Genomic DNA, 20,552 nt, shown 5'->3' on the forward strand with positions numbered 1-20,552 from the left:
GCTAGGCAAATATTCCTCCTTATATTGGAATATTATTACCGAGAGAAAGAAGAGAAGAATAGGTCCTTATTATTCAACACCCACTCACTTACTCACTCATTGAAATCTCACAAATCACAATCTTTTCTAGGCCCCGCCATTTTCACAACACTCCCGTTATTCCCACACATTAACAATCAACATTATCCTCCTTCACTAACCACTTAATCATGATTTAACTTCATAATTACATCCTTAATTACTTTAATTAATCAAATAAAAAATATTCTTCCATATATAAAACTTCTATTCCTCACTAAGTCTTTACTAGTACTACTCCACTCCACTCCACTCCAAATTCCACACAGTTGATTATTTCAATATTTATATAACACTCTCCAAATTTGCAAAGTGAAAAATTATACAAAGTCCCCACTATACAACATAAAACCCCTTTTCTAATTCATAAATAAGGTGAATTCTTCGGTACACATATTATGTGGATGTGTACCGGTACACCGCTGATGTGGTTAACAAGTAATATAGTTATTAATGCAGATTTGTCAAAAAAAAAATTAATGCAGATTTTGTTTCTTTATTAAGTTTTTTATAGTAAACACTACTTTTTAATATTGGTAAATGTATCCTTCCACAATAAATCAAATCATGCATCATATCTTTCAAGTTATATATGATTTTCAACAAATTCAAATATTTTAATATTATTTTAATATCTTATAAATAATATTATTTTAGTATTTTCTTAAAAATTAAAATATGATTTTAATAACTTTTTAAATTATTCAAACAAAAAAAACTATTAAAATTATTAATATGATTGATAACTACGATTTTAATATTTCAATATTATTACCTTTCAATTTTTTTTAAATATTATTAGTTTATAAAGATTAATATTCATTTACCACCTAATCATTAGTGCATATAATTATTAAAAAATATTTATTTTTTAGTATAAAAAACTTAAATTTTTTAATATGTTTATATATTTTATTGTAATATTGTTAATTTTTAGTGATTCGTTATATTTTACAGGGTTAAATAAGTTTGTTATCGATACAAAATTACTAAATTTAATTTTTCATCTTCATAAGAAAATGTCATGTTTTGATCCCCACAAAATGTGTATGCATGCAATTCTGGTCATGTTGTAAAGTTGATGTATATTTCGGATGATTTGCAAATATGTATAGCGCATTATAAAAAGTTTGTCCAAAAGTAAGGAGCACAAAATTTGATTTATAGGTCAAAATATTCGTTACTTTTATCTTGATATTTTGATTTAGAAAATTCATATTTATTTCGTCTCATATTAAAAAATACTAAAGTTTTGTAAATGAACTTTTGATATTGTTCTAGACATGCTTGATTGTCGAAATTTAAATTCATAAGTTATTGTTAGTCCAATTAAGTGATATTGAACGACTTGATTGAGAAAAATTGAATTCCTTAATAAAGTATGTATAATTAGTTAAGTTTGCATATGAAACTATGTTTCAAGTTGAAGGGTTTGATCTAAATTTTTTTATTTTTGTTGACACAATTGACATTATTAGTCGAGACTTAATAGTCATTTCATTTGAACTATGTTTTTTTAAGTCATAGTTAATCTAACTAGTCAAGGTTGAATTGTTTAATTTTAGAATTTGAATTCTTAGGTGTTTCTCATTCCCACTTGGTCAAGTTGAATAGTGAGATTGAGAATGTTTGATCTCCTTAGTTCCTTTCCGTCTAATTGGTTGTGACTTAACAATCATTTCATAATAACTAGGTTTCTGGTGTAATAATTCGTCCAACAATATGAGATTGAATTGTTAGCTAGATTGTTGAAATTCAACTTTTTAAGTGTTTATCATTTCAATTAGGTCAAGTTGAATAGATTAACTGAGATGAATTGATTCCCTATGTCACAGTTGAGAAAATTAGTTGAGACTTAACACTCGTTTCATATGAATTACGTTTCTTTAGTCATAGTTAATCTAACTAGTTGATGTTGAACTGTTACATTGTCGACATGCAAATTCTTAAGAGTTTTACATTTCAATTTGGTCAATTTATTTTTTTAGTTCTTATCGGTAGAATTGGTAGCAACTTAATAATCTTTTTCTGATAACTAGGTTTTTGTTTCACATGTAATCCAATTAGTTGACATCGAAATGTTATATTGCTAAAAATTTAAATGTCATGTGTCTCGTTCCAATTAGGTGGTATTGAATTGTTTGAGAAAAAAATTAAAATCAAACACGTAGAATACAACTGAAGTTGTCCTTTAAAGTCTCTTAAGTTTTAGCAGATCAAACGCACACTTAATAAACCTAAATTTTCTAATAAAACTTGTTGAGGGCTTAAGTAAGAAAAGTCCTCAAACTTATTAGGGGGCTTCTATGGTACATATGAAAAAATTTAATCTACCGGTACATTAGATCAATTAATTAATAAATTAATAATTATTTATTAAATCAAAAAATTATTTGCCGATTATTGTATTTCAGAGATAATAATTTCATAAGAAAAGACACAATTTCAATGTTTTATAAGCAATACACAAACGTTTTTACATTTTTTCACAAAAAAAATCAATATTGACTTTTATGAGTGATAATTTTTTTATAATTTTGATAAATAGCATTTAGTTATTATAATATTTTAAATGATAAAAAATGATTTCTTTTGGAAAAATATTCATTTACCTAATAATTTAATGATCTAATATATCGGAAAAATATTCACTTACCTAATAGAGGTTTGGATAGGGTTCAATTTGAAAGCGACTCGCAGGTGTTGACTGAAACTATTCAAACGAGGCGTAGTGGTAATTTGGAATTTAGTTTAATTGTTGCTGATATTATCCAAATTATGTTATCGTGTATAAACTTTGAAGTTAAGTTTGTTAGGAGACAAGCAAATATGGTTGCTCATTCACTTGCTCGGGCGGCCAATTCTTGAGCTAGTTTCCGTAGATTTGAGATTATTCACTTATGTATTGAACATTTACTAGTTAATGAAAGACGTTAAGTTTGATTAAAAAATAAAAAAAATTGAAGGAATATTTTTAGTAAAGGGTAATTTTGATAGAAACTCTCAAATATCTCAAATATTGTACAAAAAAACATATTTGAGAGTTTCTACAAAAAAAAATATATATATATTCGAGAGAGTTTTCAAAAAAAAAAAAGTACCGTATATATAATATTTGAGAGAGTTTTTTAAAAAATATATAACATTTGAGATATTTGAGAGTTTCTACCAAAATTACCCTTTATTACAAATATTCCCTCACCTCCACTTCCCTCCATCTACTTCGAACCAAACATACCCTAAAGGAAAATGTTACGTCACCCGATCCTATATATAAGAAAAAATTTATTTTTTAGATTTATTGTAAAATTGATGTATCTAGATAACATTATAGTCTAGATACATCAACTTTACATTGAATTTAAAAATAAACTTTTTCTTATATAAAGGATCGGAGGGGGTATCTAGTAAGAATTTTTTGATGCAAGAAAGAGAAGAATGATACCCACAACCTAAAACAAAAAAAATCCAACCGCATGAAATTGAAAAACCTCGAAATTGCATATATGAAATAAAAATATGAACTTTACGAAAAATTGAAAGAAATGCTTCAAAACGAGTGATGCTATAAGTATAAAAAATAATAGAAGTTGACGAAAAGCAAAAAAAAACACATATTAAAACCCTTTTGTCAATTTCACAAAAAAAAAAAAAAAAAAAAAAAAAACCATTTTGAAATTTTTGTAAATTAAAAATCTCATCTCATATCTTTTTTTTTTTTTTTTACAAAACATCTCTTCTCTTTATCTTGACAAAAGACAATTTAGGAAATTTCTTTAATTTCCATTTTAAATTTTTTGTAAATTAAAAGAGTAATTTAGGAAATTTCTATTTAAAGAAGTCTTGAAATGACATGTTAAATTATTATTACATGTGGACCAATTAAAATTATACACCTTAACAGTGTACCGATACACGTCCACATAAGATGTGTACCGGAGTGCTCACCCATAAATAAACCGTTCTTCTATTTTTAGTAACTATTTTAATCATTTCCTTTTTCGGTAATTCGTTCGTTTTATGAATTCCGACGATGCCAACGCCAGTAACAGCGGCGAGGCAATGCTTAACACCGGAAGCCGGAAAAGCACTAGACGAAGCTGTCACCGTCGCAAAACGTCGTGGACATGCTCAAACGACGTCACTTCACGCCGTTTCAGCACTGTTATCACTTCCATCATCATCGATTCTACGTGACGCGTGTTGTCGTTCGAGAAACTCAGCTTATTCGCCACGGTTACAGTTCAAAGCACTCGATCTTTGTTTATCTGTGTCACTAGATAGAGCACCTTCATCGCATAATAATGTTTCTTCCGATCAAGAACCGCCGGTTTCGAATTCGTTTATGGCCGCGATAAAACGGTCTCAGGCGAATCAACGCCGTCATCCTGATAATTTTCATTTCTATCATCAACAACAACAGCAGCAACAGCAATTGCAGAATCAGCAAACGTTTTCCGTTTCAGCTGTTAAAGTTGAGTTACAGCATTTAGTTTTGTCTATTCTTGATGACCCGGTTGTTAGTCGGGTTTTCGCTGAAGCGGGTTTTCGGAGCTCCGAAATTAAAATCGCTATTCTTCGTCCTCTTCCGAATCTGTTCCGTTCACGTGGTCCGCCTGTTTTTCTCTGTAACCTACCGGAGCAGCCACGTCGGGGATTTGGGATTGGATTAGGGTTAGGGTTTCCGTTTTTAAACGGATTTGGCGAGGAAGATGAAATTGACAATTTCCGGAGAATTGGAGAGATTCTCGTTCGGAGCAAAGGAAAAAATCCTCTGCTTCTCGGTGCATGTGCTAATGATGCTCTTAGAAATTTCACCGACACGGTGGAGAAACAAAGGGAGGGGGTTTTACCTTTGGAGCTAGCGGGGTTGCGTGTGTTTTGTATTGGGAAAGAATTGATGAGTGGTGACAGTGAAGTGGTGAGTTTGAGGTTGAAGCAAATTGCTGTGATAGTAGAGGAGTGTGTTGGACCTGGTGTTGTAGTGAGTTTTGGGGAGTTGAATGGTTTTGTGAATGATGAAGATGGTGGTGGTGGGTTTGGAGAAGGTGTTGTTAGGGAATTGGGGAAGTTGTTGAATATTCATTATGATAAGTTTTGGTTGGTGGGTTCTTCTGCTAGTTATGAGAGTTACTTGAAATTTCTTGGTAGGTTTCCTTCTGTGGAGAAAGATTGGGATTTGCAGATTCTTCCTATAACTTCTGTTAAGCCTGCTGAATCATATCAGAAGCCTAGGTCCAGGTAGATATATTATATATTATATCATATGATATCTCTCTTGTGTTTATTTATTTAATTGCTACTTCTGTTTTTTTAAATTAAAAAAATTGAGTTTTATATCTTTGTGACAAGTTTGTGCTCTTTATTATTTTTTTAATAATATCAATTTTTGAAGATTAGTCTTTGTGTATCTTATTTGTTTAGTTAGTTTTTTTATTTGCTAGTGTATCATATGATGGATTTTAATGTTTATGATGTAATTTCTGTTAAATTATTTATTGCATGAATTTGAAGAAAAAGCCTCCCTAATTGTTCTTCGATCAATTCCAGCTTTGTTTTTGCAACTTGAGTTTGATAATAACCATTTATAAATTTTGATTCCTTTAAACCTGGGTTGCAGCTATAAGAAATACTGCCATACTGGTATTTCGAATTTTTTGTAATTAACTTGCTGACATTTATAAGCTGGATATCGGTTGCTACATACTAAAAGTGATGCTATTTTGTTATTATAATTTATGACTTACAAATAAATGGATGTTAATTATTTCATATAGTAATTAGTTTCTCATGGTTTTTGTCTAAACGATTTTTTTGTTGTGTTTTACAGCTTGATGGAATCATTTGTACCACTTGGTGGTTTTTTTTCATCACAGTCTGATTTGAAAGGTCAACTAAATGGTTCATTTTCTTGTGTTCCTCACTGTCATCAATATGGTGAAAAATGTGAACATGAAATCCTTGCTGCTTCAAAGGAAAGATTTTCCGTTTCATCTCCTGATCTATACACATCCAACTTACCTCAATGGTTAAAGACTACAGAATTTGGCACAGCAAAAGCATTGAATGTTAAGGTGTGTAACATTCAGTTAAATCCACCAAGTTCAGTATAAATTATTTATATAAAAATCGGGCAATTCTTATTAAGCGGGGAGGTTTTTTTACTAACAACCCTAAACTGAAAAAATTAAAAGAAACTATATCTAAGGTAAGCTTTTTCCCTGGAAAATAAAAGATTAAGAGAGCTTGATCGGGGAAGTGGACCTACTTCCTCTGTGATTTTTTTTATATTCAACGGGCTTTCTAATCATTTATTGTTTTTTTCCCTATATCTTTTATAACATGCATGTGCATAATTGAAGTAAACACTGAGGATGAGCAATTCTTGGAATGACATGCTTGTATTTGCTTACTGGTCACTCTAGTAGCATGTCCTTAAATCGTTTAATTCAACATTTTGAAGGCTTCTAGTTTTTTGCTCTTTTTATTTGCCTTGACATCAGTGGTCCTAGTACTATTTACATAAGAACAATAAACATTGGTGTTCTATTGGTTGTTGTTCTAAAGATAAACAATTACAAGTTTTATTTTTGCATTATAATTGTAGTTGAAATGATTGTTTATTATATCATCTTCAATTAATTTACAATCTTTGATTTTTTTTCACTCTCCTTTTAATACATCTTATCTTTCTTTCTCTCTTCTCATCACATCTTTAGACCTTTTTCATTTTTTGTGTAAACAACCACTTTTTTTTCATTCAGTGCAGACCAAAGATGATGGTGTTTTGGTGGATAGTAGTGAATCTTGTACGCCGCATACTAACTTGGACAGCATATGCCAAGTTCTGCATCAGCGTATCCCTGAGGCAAATACTTGTCCAACTGTTGTGGGGTTTCAATGTACTGCTGACAACAAAAACGAAGATGCTGACAACCGCGTCAGCAAAATCATAGACAAATCACCTAGAGAATACATCAATCTCAACTCTCGTATACCAGTTGGTGTTCAAACGATGTCAACGTTACAATCCGGAAGTCCTTTTCCTGCTCTCTTCATGGCAAAGCAGGAGAAAAATAGTCCTAAATTAACTGATATGTTCCAGAAAGTAAAAGATCTCGAGTCAGGTGACCTAAGATCATGTAACATGTCCAGTTCAAGTGTGAGCGATAATTGTCAACTGTCTCCAACATCTGTGATTTCGGTAACTACGGATCTAGGCTTAGGAATATGCTCCTCTCCTACCAGCAGTAAATTGAAGAAACCTGCAGTTCAATATACAATGGAGCCTCCAAAGGAAACTCCTAATCAATTTTCTTCAAGCTTTAATTTGGACGAAGAGAATATCCAGAAGCTTCCATCCCAATCTTCATCCTGCTTAACTTTTGACTATTGTCGACAAGTTGATGCTAGAAATCCTAAAATTCTTTTCGAAGCTCTTTCCAAAGAGGTAAGCTGGCAAGGTGAAGCCATAAGGGCTATTGTCAAAACAATAGTCCGTGGCCCAACAAAAAGGCCTGAAGACCATGGAGCAAATCAGCGGGGGGACAAATGGATGAATTTTGTTGGACCTGATAGGCATGGTAAAAAGAAACTTGCTGTTTCTCTAGCTGAGTTATTGTACGGAAGCCGGGAAAACTTTACTTTTGTGGATCTAAGTTCTGAAGAAATGAAAGGATGCGATGTGAAATTCAGAGGAAAGACTAACCTTGATTTTATTGTCGATGAATGCTGCAAGAAACCATTGTCTGTTGTTTTCATTGAAAATGTTGACAAAGCAGATATAGTAGCTCAAAGTAGTTTGTCTCAAGCCATCAAGACAGGAAAAATCACAGACTCGAAAGGACGAGAAGTTAGTGTAAACAATGCAATATTTGTATTTTCCTTCTCATGTTATCAAAATAGTTTGATTCAAACAAGGGAACCTTCCAACTATTCTGAGGAAAGAATACTGAGGGCAAAGAACGGAGGTATCAAGATAAAAGTTGAACATATGGTTAGAGACATCAGAAATCAAAGCATCAGTGTAGCTAACAATTCAATAAATGTCATTCCCAATCTAAATTTCATAAACAAACGAAAATTGATTAGTGACAATGAACTTCGCGATCCCCATTTACTCTCAGATACGGCTAAAAGGGCACATACAACATCAAATCGGCTTTTAGATTTGAATCTTCCAGCCGAAGAGAATGAACAGAAACAAACAGATGAGGGAAACTTTGAACATGTCTCAACCGACAACCAAATCCTCTGGTTGCAAGATTTGTATAATCATGTTGATGAAACTGTAATTTTTAAATCATATGATTTTGATGCACTTGCAGATAGAGTGTTGAAATTGGTGAGAAGTAACTTCAACAAAATTATTGGATCCGAGTGTGCCTTACAAATCCAAACAGAAGTTACGGACCAATTGCTTGCAGCCGCATATGTATCGGATAGGGATATGGAGGTGGAGAACTGGATTGAGCAAGTTCTCTGTGGTGGATTCACTGAAGTGCAGAGAAGATTCAACCTCACTGCTAGTTCTATTGTGAAACTAACCATATGTCCAGAGCAAGAACCAGGTGTACACCTTCCACCAAGGATAGTTTTAGACTGAACTCCCTTAAGTGATTGTTGTATTTTCTATTTGGATGTATAATTTAGCAGTAGCATATAGTGAAACTATTTTAGTCTTCAATCCCTATTGTTTTGTTGGGTTTCTTTGTTAAGGTATCAGTTGTGCATAATATGTAATTTGCAGCTAGTGCTTTGTGTGGTTATCCTTGCATATTTGAATCAAATGTCTTCTTTGTTTATGTAAGTTATAGCTTGATGTAATTGGTTAATACAATATACTGATGAATCAATGTAGACCAAAAAAAAAAAGAGGTGTTTATGTTTTGTGACTGAATCATGAACTTTCAATGTCGAATCTGAGTTCTGCGTAGTTTTTGAATTGTTAGTTGGCGCAATGGAACATGTTTCCACTTTGCATCAACCATAGTAATCGAATGCTGCTTTGATCCAAAATTTTGATAGACACTAATGTCGGGGTGAATATTTACCTGATTATATATTTTCAACTCTATGTGCATGTTTCTTCCACTTGGAGTATTTGCAACAGTCAAATGATCAAATGTTCATATCAGCAACTTATATAGTGGGAGACACATTATAAATAGTAGGAGTAGATTAGTAAATTAAATACAAATTTATTAATTTTGTTTTGCCCTGTAATGTAGGAGCCGACCAAGAATAGAGAAGAGGAGACAGAGGAGGTGCAAGTAGCTCCTGTAGCCTTCAGCTAGCAAGACCATTTGCTCTGACAAAACTTTGGTCGCGCGGAATGGGTAGAGGTGTTGCACTCTTGCAGTACTTGATATCATTTTCTCACACGTTAAGAGGTAAACTACTAAACTTATCAGAGATACAATCAATGACTGTCTATTTCGTGATTCCTCAACAATTTTCATGTCAATACTCTTTCAGTAAACTTGTATTTTGTGACAATAGATCAGCAGAACAAATGGCTTAATGTAACTTTTCTTGAGTATACTAAAAACACATAAAATTAATGTACCGCCATTTTGTTAACAAGGGATCATTCATCTTAAATCTTTGTAACATTTCACAAATTATTAACCAATCAGTTATAACAGGAAATTTTTTTTTTCGAAGAAACTAAATTAGCCCACCCAAATTGGTACCAGAGATAATCGAACCTGAGACCTTAAGGAGGAGCACACTCCCAGTCCCAAGCCAATACCACCAGACCAACCCAAGTGGGTTTATAACAGAAAAAAATTAGTATCACGTGCATATATGTGCAACTAAAATTATTAGTGCTGCTGACTAACAGTAGTGTACTGTAGTGCGATCTGTAATAAAATAAATAAATAAAAAGAAGAAAAACCTGAATTCTTCAGAACATCAATAATAAACAAGTGGGAAAGGAAAATAATGGAATTCAATAATTAGTTTTGTAGTACAAACATAATGAAAACTATGGTGTATTTCATCATCACCACAATATTCTGTTGGGAAGTGGGAGACAAAGACAAATTATAATACTCACCTAGCTAGGAAAATGAACAATCAATCTTTGTGGTATCCATTCAAAGCATTGGTAGCCATTATTATTTCAAGCCTAAGAAGAAAATATATGTATTTTCCTATATATCAAATAAAATAGATATATCTTTACTGTTTTTTTTTTTTGGTCAAGTAACCTAGTGGCTAGAAATTTCACCCAAAGGTGGATAAATGTGATGATATAATGCAATGTCCTACCAACTGAGCTAAGCTCACGGGACAGATATATCTTTACTCTATGGCTCATTAATGTGCAGAAAATAGATATATAGAATATTAATATATAATCCAATGGTCTTAAGCATGATGATTATTATGTTATCATAGAGACTTCATAGATTCAACTTGAGATTTGCCACAAGGTCCTCTCATTCTAATGAAGAGTCTGTATTCATCAAAAGTCATTGCTGGGTAGAGTGCAGGCTTTTCTGGTGTTACAAGCTGTTTTAATGGCTCAATTGGTATATCACTTTTGGGGTTATAGAAAAATGCAAGAGAAAGTCTTTCTTGATCTGAATTCACAATCACTCTGTGCTCCACACTCTTGTACTTTGCATTGCTTAGAACCTGTGCTTGCCAAATTACACAAACAAATTAATTAATGTGACTTTCATAGTATCTCAAAGAGGGAAAGGAAAAAATTGTTGAGATCTATCTGAGTTAAGTCTCGCATTAGTTAGAATAGTTGAGGTTGAACACTTTATTATTTTTGAAGCAAACTATGTTAAATTGTACTAAATAACTCAGGAGAGTGCAAATTTTATAATCTACTTTGCCCTATTTTTGTTGGGATGTGCGGGAGAGTCTCATTCATTGAGTTGGATCGACACATTAGATTACAAAGTGACTTTGGAAAAACTTTTTATTTTTGTGCAAATTTATCTGTTGTAATTGTAATTGGTAGAAGCTCTCTAAATTTTACTATTGAGCAGCAGTTTTGCTTTGTCAAAATAAAGACCATTGACCTAGTACTAAATATAACACTAAATATGTAAGTTTTTTTATTTTTTTTTTGCACGGGTTGAAAATTGGGTTGGACCCCTTAGTTTAGCTTATTTAACTTTGCTATTTTGGAATCAACGGTTGAGATTTATACTTATCTTAGCCCACCCTATTTTTTTTTAGTTAAGAAGTCGGGTAGTCAGAATTTCATCTCTTATAGTTTAATTAAATAGATTTGAATCTTGACCTCTACATCTGACATATAAAAACCACAACTATTTACCAATGATATATACAACGAGAGTATAATAATAATAATAATAATAATAATAATAATAATAATAATAATAATAATAATAATCGATTATTTATTCAGATGTATATATCTAAAAAAAATGGAATAAGATAATCTCAATTGTTTTTTCTCATGTTTTTTTTCATCTCAACCATTAAAATTCATTTTATGTTCAATTCTTTTTCTCTCTCATTTTCAATGGATGGCAGATATTTATTTCATTGGATTCTCATTATCACATGAGAAAATTAACTCCCAAAAAAATATAGCATCTGTGTTGTTCAGAATCCAAATACGTATTTTCAGACAAATAAAGAATTTTTACTTGATATCAAAAAAAAAAAAAGAATTTTTACTTTGTCTAAATTGCATATTTTTAGAATCATACGTGAGTTTTAGAAATATAAAATTCATCCGTAGTATTATCTTGACTAAATGTCTTGCTAACCAAAACTATGACTACAACTACAGGTGATAACAGGCTATAACAAAATGTTTCTCTACTTTATAATATATATATAGACATGTGCGCGTAATTTCGACCCTTTCATAAACAATTTTACATTCATCTTTTATCTTAGACGTTAACTATATACATGACATGATGATGCAGGTGATGATGTACGCAGCAAATTTAAAATATGAGCATAATAGAATGCGTAGGAAAACAATTAAATAACAAAATTAGGTGCATTTTATTTACGTACGTATTTAATTGTGTTTTTTGTATTCTTAATTTTTTTTGGTCAAGTATTGTTCTCAATTTAAAATTCACTCTTTGAAGCCACTAGGTTTGATTAGTAGTGAGGGATTTATGTAGTATGATATAGGTCATGTATTCGATATTCAACTCCATTGTAAACAAAAAGAATTCACTCTTTGGGTTATAACAAATTTTATTCGGTAAAAACTAACTTCTGATCTCTCGAAGTTTGAAAGACATTACTAAAACTTCAATGTAAGAGATTTAACACACATATAAATATATATTTGTAGGTTTAAATTCAATCCAAAATCTTTGATGAAACTCGAAGAAACTCTTATTATCTTTTTTCGAAGAAGCTAAATTAACTTATTCAAATTGGCACTAGAGAGAATCGAAACTGAGACTTTAAGGAGAAACACACTCCCAGATTCTGAGTTAATACCACCGGACCAACTCAAGTTGATTGAAACTCTTATCATCTTAAATTGCTCTTGAACAAATATACATAAGTTTTGGCTATAGCAATTTGGATTTGAATTTAACATAGTTACTGTTTGTATGCAATAAATGTTGTTAGTCATTCGTTCAGAAATAAAGGACTGAAAATAAATATTATATTAAAGTGTTAAATCTATTATGTGTAAATCTAAACTGTTAGTGTTAAATCATAAACCAACGGCCGAAATCAATTATGCATTTATGCTAACAATTTTAGCTCAACTTTCCAAGATAACATCGTCCGTAAAGGGCATGTGCATTTTAATAAAGCATGTGTATAGTTTTTTAGTAATAATATCCATCGTACGTAAAGGAAAATTATCAAAATAATATAATAATATTATAAAGAACAACACCCAAGTTCCCATGTGTACGTGTTTCCACGTGGGCAGATTCGTGGATTAAATTATCATGAATAAATATTGGCCAAACATTATAGGTAGAATAATCGTGTGATAGAAAAAACATGTTACTTTAATCTTAAAATTTTACCTGTATTTGGTCACCTATGTTGACTATGAAACCATGTCGAACAGGGTTGACCGTAATCCAATTATCAAATTTTCGAACTTGAAGACCAGCAACTTGATCATCTGGAAGCAACATAGTCATACCTCCTGGGTCTGAGTGTGATGATAATCCTAATGTTAATTCTGGCCTTGGACACTTTGGATAAAAATTAACTCTCATGCATGCCCCTATTTCTTCACCTCCAAATGCATTTTCAAGAATTTTTTCTTCTAATCCAAGGTTTAAGGACAAAATTTTCATTAATCTCCCACTTAGCTTCACTAATTCTTTACCATACTCATCAAACACTTCCCTGCACATAATATTAAAACGATTATACAACTATATATACAACCAAACAATTGTCCCCAAAACGTAGCTCAAGTGATTCAGTTGAAACTTCCTAAATTAAATTAAGTACTCTTTAAGAAGGTCCAAAATTCAAATCCTAACTGCTAATAACTAATAATTTAATTAGAAAAATGATAAATAGTCAGACAACTAATCAAAATGAAATCTTCTATAGCTGATTTTATGGTGCAGTTGGATTAAGACCGTTGGATTAAGCGTAGATGTGCTCATCTATGAGAAATATTTTTTTCAATCGAGTTTCTAGTAATTTACCAAAAAAAAAAGGTGAATATTTCTTTTATCATTTAATTTAATTATATAACTATATATGACAAAGTAAATTCTCTCTTATTTCGACAACTCATCCAACTAAAGATTTATTGTTGAATTCTTATTGGACAAATTATAGATAAGAGGGAATGCAAATCTGTTGGAAATTAATGAAGTCTCAAATCGGATAAAATCTTGAGACTATTTAAAAGTAAGGTGAGATAAAAGTCCAAATAAGTTTAAATTAGACCCTTTGCATCTTGAACATCAAGATAAGAACTATTAAAACCCAATATGCAAAACACTCTAATTGGGCATGTGCTAAAAATATTCATATGTTTAATTAATTCTCAAAACTTAACTACTAATTTAATGTGTAATTCTCAAAAGTTAACTAATTAAATTACCTGCAAGATGAAGGAGAATCAGGCCATTTGTTATAATCCTTGAGTGAAGAAGGAAGATAGTGCATAAAGTAGTAATCACTCCAATCAAGAATAGCACCTTTCTCAACTCCAAGTCTACTACCATACCCTTCATAAGTTGTTGGAGAATTTGCATATTGTTGCTTCATTTCCATAGGCATGTGAAAGAATTCACGCCAAGTTTCTCTAGCTTTGTCCATCAAATCATGACTCACTCCATGGTTTACAATTTGAAAAAATCCCCAATTATGACAAGCATCAGAAATTTGCTTAAGGATTGAATCTTGAACATCAAGGTCATCACTATTTAAGCCTCCAAGGTCTATGATTGGAATATTAGTATCATCATTAGAAGAAGAGTTTACAATAGGCCTATCAGTTGGAGGCTTGATATACCTATCTGGGATTGAATCTATGCATCCTTCAGACAAGGATTGAACTCTAATGATTGGTTCAGGCCAATCTTTTTGGCTTTTCAACATTGTTAAGAGCTAGTTTTGCTAGTGTTACCACTTGTTGTTTTGTTGGATTTGCTTTCTAAGGTTGATACTAAATAACCTTCATGTGTCAATTATATAGTGGAAACTTGATTTTAGATGTTAACACATTTATTCATATGATAATCTCGATCGCTGATCTCAATCAGGTGTTCTGTATAATAAAATATATATATTTACATAACGTATAATATAGAATGTTTGATATTGATCAAATGACATTTTATGTGTCGACAATGTGAATGTGAGATATTCTGACAGTTAGTAATCTATGTCATAAATTGTGTACTATATAACACATGTTAATTAATTCTTTTATTTTATATTCAATCTTGACAAATATTTGAGAGGCCAGTTGTGTGTGTAAGACAAAGAAAACTAAAGAGTTGGACTTTAGCTAAAATTAAAGTATACATAATCTCTCCAAAAAAAAGTAATGTGTATATAATCATAATAATAATAAATAATAAACTAAGGTACAAAAAGAGGTGGATAGATGGGGATGAGGTCGATAAGGTGGAAGTTAATTGGAGAAAAGGAAGTAGGACCATGATGAAATTTATAGACGCAATAAAAACGTGCAATATGTGGGGTTATCTTTTGAAAAATTTGAAATTAAGTTATGCAAGTTAATTAATTCCAAAGAAGACAAGTAGTACAAGACACTGTATATGACATTTATTATTTTTAGAAAAATATGTAACATAGTGATAGTGGGTACGACGTGTTTTTTATTTGTCAAGTGGATATGGTGTGATGTGAGTTTGACATGAAAGAATGTTGGACAAAACCACCACAAGCAAGAGAATAAGATTAACACTAAAAATTATAATGGTTCGGTCTTAAAAACCTACTCTATTGTAGAGAGAGAAAGAGAGTTGAGGTACCTCTATCATCGATTCGGATCGTCGGCTATGCCTGCTGCCATGTCTACTGCAGGAGATCATCCGTTGGATTGACATCTAATCACGGGTCATTGTTATATAGAACTAGAGTAGTTTTACACTCTCGGCTCCAATTATTTCTTTAGTGCACATGGTTACTTTTTTCTTCTTTGGTATATTCATGGCTGGACATTTTATATTTTTTATATAGTTTTTTTTTTATACTAAGACCCCGTTTGAATTAGTTTATTTTTGAGTTTATGCAAACAGCTTATGTAATTTTTATGTATTATTATAAGTTTATCAAGGTAGTTTATGATAAAATAGCTTATAAAAATATAATTTTCACTAGTGTCAACTTATAAAATAGAATAAAACATAATTTATATTGCATAAGCTCAAAAATAAGCTAATCCAAACGGGGCCTAAATATTTTATATAGCTTCTTCTTTGTACTAAATGAATTGAAGGCTCGTTTGAATTAATTTATTTATGAGCATATGCAAAACAACTTATTCAAATAAATAAGTTTTTATGTATTTTTTATAAACTTATCAAGGTAGTTTATGAAAAAATAACTTATGAAAATACAATTTCCGTCGGTGAGAACTTATAAATTAATATAAAGGCTTATTTATTTACATAACCTATTTCATAAGCTTAAAAATAAGTCAATTCAAACGGGTCCTAAATATAATTTTAGTTCTGTAAAATAATGAGTTTTTAAGTTTAGTTCCTAAAAAAAATTACATTTTTAATTTTTTTTACAGTACATTTTAATTGTACATTTTTAATTTTTGTTTGCATTTTATAGGGACTAATTTGAGGAATAAACGTATGTACTTTTTGTATAAAAATATTCAAAAAAAAATTATTATTAAAAATTGCAATAATATGAAAGACTAGAATTATAATTAAAATTTAATAAGAACTATACTTTAAAGTTTGTGTGCTTTTACCATAACCGATTCCCTTTCGTTTTTATTTATTTTAAAAAGCAGAGCCGTATAGTACTACTCTTAATTTCCTAAACGTGTAAACCACATTATAATTACTTTTAAAATTAGTTATATTAAAAGAAATTATACCTGTTAGAAAATTTTTATAATTCTTTTTTAAAAAATGTCGTACCAAGTACCGGGTAGTACCAATACCTATGCAACGTATTATAAGTATAACTCAATTATAATAAATAATAAATAAAAATATGCAAACCACAACCAAACTAAATAGATATAAACAATTAAATAAAATACTCTCATATATATATATATATATGCGCTAATGAAATAAAAGAAGTTGAGGCTGTAAATCTTCTTTTTATATTCAAAAGACAATCCAACGATTTATCATTTGCAGCAGTGATGACAGCAGGCGTCCTTGCAGCTGAGGATCCAAATGCATCTATCATTAGAAAGATGGTGGAAAACACGGTTTATAACTAAAAAATAATTCAGATTTAATAACTAAATTTAATAGATAATTCTTAATTTTATAAGTAATTTTACGGCTTATAAAAAAAGAAGTAATTTTACGGCTAATTGTAAACAATGAAGTAAGATTACTACAAAAAATGTAAATCAGCAATACTCTATATTTAAATACAAACCTAGGTTCATTTCTAGATATTTTTTTTTCTTCCTTCTATATATCCTCTTTTAAAATTTTAAACACCAAATTACCCTATTTTAAAATCTATATACCAAATTTTTCTCCTTTTGACAACATTAAGTTAAACCAGTCTAGATTATATAATTTGATTTATAATTCAATCTCTATTTTTCTATGAATCAACAACTACAAGACCCACACGTAGTTCAATCTATGCCACCCGGATATCTATCACCACCACCACAACCGGCATAAGTCTATTTTACCCCTTAAAATTTTTCTCAGCCAAATTATCACATGCATCCACCCAAATCCTCATACACCTACCCCTAAATAACCATACACCTACCCCAAATCACCTAACACCGCCCAAGCTTTTAAATTCCGGACCGCATCACCTGATGCGGCCGTAATATTGCGGATGCGGTAGGCACTGCAACCGCATCGGACCGCAATTGCGGTGTGAACTCAAATCACAAGTGATGCTGCAACACAACCGCAACGCAACGGCGTTTTTCCGCAACGCAACGGCGTTTTGATCGCATTGACCGCAACAGTCATTTATGCCCCAAATCAAGGAAAAAAGGTAAAACAAAAATCAGAGAATCTAAGAATCAATTTCAGAAAACAGAAAAAAACAAATAAAAAGCAAATACTTTTCACAGAGAATCAGAATATTAGGAAGAGTTGAAATAAACTTACTTTTTTTTCCTTTACGTCAATTCAATTCGTTTTAGAATCTCTTTTTCCTCTAAATCATAGAGTTGGTGTTGTGAAGAGTTGCATTTAGTGAGTGAGTTCAATTTATTGTTCCTCTGATTCAATGTGTCCTCCCTTCCTTTCCTCTTTCCAATCAGTCTGATCTGCTATGTGATATCTCTCAAGGTATGTTATTGTTATTGTTAACTACTCATTCAAGTTCCGTTCTTTCCTCTTTTCTGGCTTTTTGGATTTTATTTGGAAGTTTGATTTCTAATTCTAGGTTTTGTGTTTCTTTGGGTGTTTGTGTGAGTGGGTGAGAATGAGATGATTCTTTGTAGAGAGAAATAGCAGATTTGAGTTGGTTCTGAGAGAGTGAGGGACGAGATAGAGAAGAGAAAATCTGAGATTTGTGGTTCTAAGAGAGTGAGGAACGGAGATAGGGAAGAGAAGATCCGAGAATTCAAGAACAGAGAGAGAATGAGTTTTTTTTTTAATAATAAATAGTAGTGTTTAATTATTATAATAATTATAATTATAATTATTTTATTTTAGTGGGGGTCAGGGGAAGAATGGAAGTGTACGAGCCTATTGTTCAAGTTTTGAGACTAGTTGATGGTGACGAGAAACCAACAATGAGTTTCCTATATAAAGCCATTGATCGAGCAAAACAGACAATTCAACAAAATTCTCGTTATCATTGCACCTATAATGATATAATTGACAAGCGTTGGAAATTCATGCATTCTTATCTTCATTCTGCTGGTATGTCTATATTTTAATTTTAATTTCTTCATATAATTTTAAAATATGTTTCTTCATGTCATGTAATTTTTTCATGCATTGTGATTATATTTTTTTAATTAGGTTATTTTCTTAATCCACAATTTCAATATGGAGTTGAACATGAAGATGATGTCTATAAGGAAACATTTGAAGGGACGGCTAGAGTGATAACAAAATTAGTAAGAAGTATAGATGATTAAATCAAAGCTCTGAATCAGGTTAGTAATAAATGAAATATTTTAATCTGATAAATTATTTGTTATAAAAAATATGTTTACATATTAATGTATTTTGTTATGTTATTTAGTTGACTCTTTACAGAGAAAAGAGTGATTCATTTGGTATACGTCTGGCTCAAGATTCTTGGTCAAAGATGAGGGCAGGTAAATTACTAATCCATTTTTTATAAGTTTCGCAAAATTAACTTTGTTTTTTAATATATAATTATAACCAATAATTTGCTTTTTTTTTATTGTTTATTTACATAGATTCTTGGTGGGGGTATTACGGTACACGTGCTCCTGAACTTCAACTTGTAGCTATAAAAGTTGTTAGTCAAACAACTTCTACTACAAATTGTGAGATAAATTGGAGTATATTTAGTTATATTCACACAAAGACGAGGAATAGATTGTAGTATAGAAAGTTACATAAAGTTGTCTTCACACATTACAACATGAAGCTGAAAATGAGACAAGAAAGGAGGATAAGTCAAGAAGAAATAGAAACAAGTTTTGATCCTATAAATCTTAACTATATATTTCAAGAAGATCATTTATCTGAATGGATAGAAGAGAGAGAAAATCCATTATTGGATGGAGTTCAAAATGCAGAATGGTTGCATATAGAAGATACAGATAATGAGATTGTGGAAGTTGATGATGATAACAGTGGATCAAATGATGGTGATGGTGGTGGTTTAAGTCCACCAAGCGGTAACAGTGATAATGGGGGTGGTAATGAAGAAGCTGACGAAGGTGGTGGTGGTGGTGGTGGTGATGATGAAGAAGATGCACAAGTAGACCATGATCCATACGGTGAAACACCACCTATTTATAGGCGTTATAGAAATTTGACTGATATGGATCGTTCTGATGGTTCACTACTTAATAGTGGAGGAGATGTGTCACATTCTAGATCAAGAAGAGGTAAAAGGAAACAAAATGTTCCACTTGAAGATTCTTCTTCCTCTAGTATTGCTCAAAATTTTAGTGACTCTGGGATTGGTGATTCTTCTCAAAATAGTCAACAATATTATCCGCCTATTTATCAATATCCTTATTTCAACTCATATAACCAATATGTAAGTGATCAAGCTCCTTCCAACTACCAACAAGCAATGAATTACCAAGATCCTTATTATGAACAATCAAGTGGTGGATTTTTTGGTTACATCTTTGGGCAATGAGCTACACAAGATGATAGCCGGAGTGAAAGTACAAGTAATGCTCCTCCACGTCATTCCACCATGTGGTAAAAAGTATCATATAAGTTATATTTTAAAAAATTTAAATTTATATTCAGTTAATTTTTATGATGGGAAATCTAAATACTCTTGAGTTATTAAGATATTTGATTATTAATTTTTCTTTTTTTTTTTTTGCAGCGAAGACCATATATTTATATGGAGACAAATATGATGTTGCTTTTTAAAGTCAAAATTGCAACTTAGTGCATTTATCTATTTGTGATGTATTAATTGTATTAGTATTTGCATAAACAATTATGAATGTTGTTTATGTTAATGTTTCTTCCATTCGAGTCAAGGTTATATTATTCATAAATAAGACACAATGTCTTAAGAAGTTAAAAATGAATTAAAATTGATATAGAATTATAAGTAAAAGATATATAAGGAATTACAATAATTATAGTATTTTTTCTGTGTTTGTGCGGATAAAAATTTATTTCACGCCGCAA

The 20,552-nt window shown here is 31.1% G+C and overlaps 2 protein-coding genes and 1 long non-coding RNA gene across 3 annotated transcripts; 2 read left to right on the forward strand and 1 right to left on the reverse strand.

Annotated features, from left to right (window-relative positions):
• Positions 1–296: 296 nt before the first annotated feature.
• LOC123894785 (protein SMAX1-LIKE 8-like) lies at positions 297–8,977 on the forward strand. The gene is made up of 4 exons (XM_045944859.1): positions 297–448; positions 4,033–5,319; positions 5,909–6,152; positions 6,848–8,977. The coding sequence occupies exons 2-4, from the start codon at positions 4,112–4,114 to the stop codon at positions 8,681–8,683; spliced, it is 3,288 nt and encodes a 1,095-aa protein (XP_045800815.1). The 5' UTR covers positions 297–448; positions 4,033–4,111; the 3' UTR covers positions 8,684–8,977.
• A 1,034-nt stretch (positions 8,978–10,011) lies between these two features.
• LOC123894786 (jasmonate-induced oxygenase 2-like) lies at positions 10,012–14,903 on the reverse strand. Its single transcript, XM_045944860.1, has 3 exons — positions 14,138–14,903; positions 13,092–13,422; positions 10,012–10,725 (listed from the first exon to the last, which is right to left on the reverse strand). The coding sequence occupies exons 1-3, from the start codon at positions 14,635–14,637 to the stop codon at positions 10,480–10,482; spliced, it is 1,077 nt and encodes a 358-aa protein (XP_045800816.1). The 5' UTR covers positions 14,638–14,903; the 3' UTR covers positions 10,012–10,479.
• A 2,971-nt stretch (positions 14,904–17,874) lies between these two features.
• Positions 17,875–19,015, forward strand: LOC123894787. Its single transcript, XR_006803912.1, has 4 exons — positions 17,875–18,032; positions 18,402–18,611; positions 18,714–18,850; positions 18,940–19,015. It is a non-coding gene; the product is annotated as an uncharacterized LOC123894787 (long non-coding RNA).
• The last annotated feature ends 1,537 nt before the right edge of the window (positions 19,016–20,552 follow it).

The sequence above is a fragment of the Trifolium pratense genome, linkage group LG7 (genome assembly GCF_020283565.1).
Source record: "Trifolium pratense cultivar HEN17-A07 linkage group LG7, ARS_RC_1.1, whole genome shotgun sequence".
NCBI lineage: Eukaryota > Viridiplantae > Streptophyta > Magnoliopsida > Fabales > Fabaceae > Trifolium > Trifolium pratense.

Bases quoted from the DNA above. Each gene is read 5' to 3' on its own strand.
- LOC123894785 (XM_045944859.1), top strand. From the start codon at position 4,112: ATGCCAACGCCAGTAACAGCGGCGAGGCAATGCTTAACACCGGAAGCC. The intron at 5,320-5,908 runs GTAGATATATTA...TGTGTTTTACAG, and splicing joins TATCAGAAGCCTAGGTCCAG to CTTGATGGAATCATTTGTAC. The intron at 6,153-6,847 runs GTGTGTAACATT...CATTCAGTGCAG, and splicing joins CAAAAGCATTGAATGTTAAG to ACCAAAGATGATGGTGTTTT.
- LOC123894786 (XM_045944860.1), bottom strand. From the start codon at position 14,637: ATGTTGAAAAGCCAAAAAGATTGGCCTGAACCAATCATTAGAGTTCAA. The intron at 13,423-14,137 runs GTAATTTAATTA...TATTATGTGCAG, and splicing joins GATTCTCCTTCATCTTGCAG to GGAAGTGTTTGATGAGTATG. The intron at 10,726-13,091 runs GTAAAATTTTAA...TGGCAAGCACAG, and splicing joins ACATAGGTGACCAAATACAG to GTTCTAAGCAATGCAAAGTA.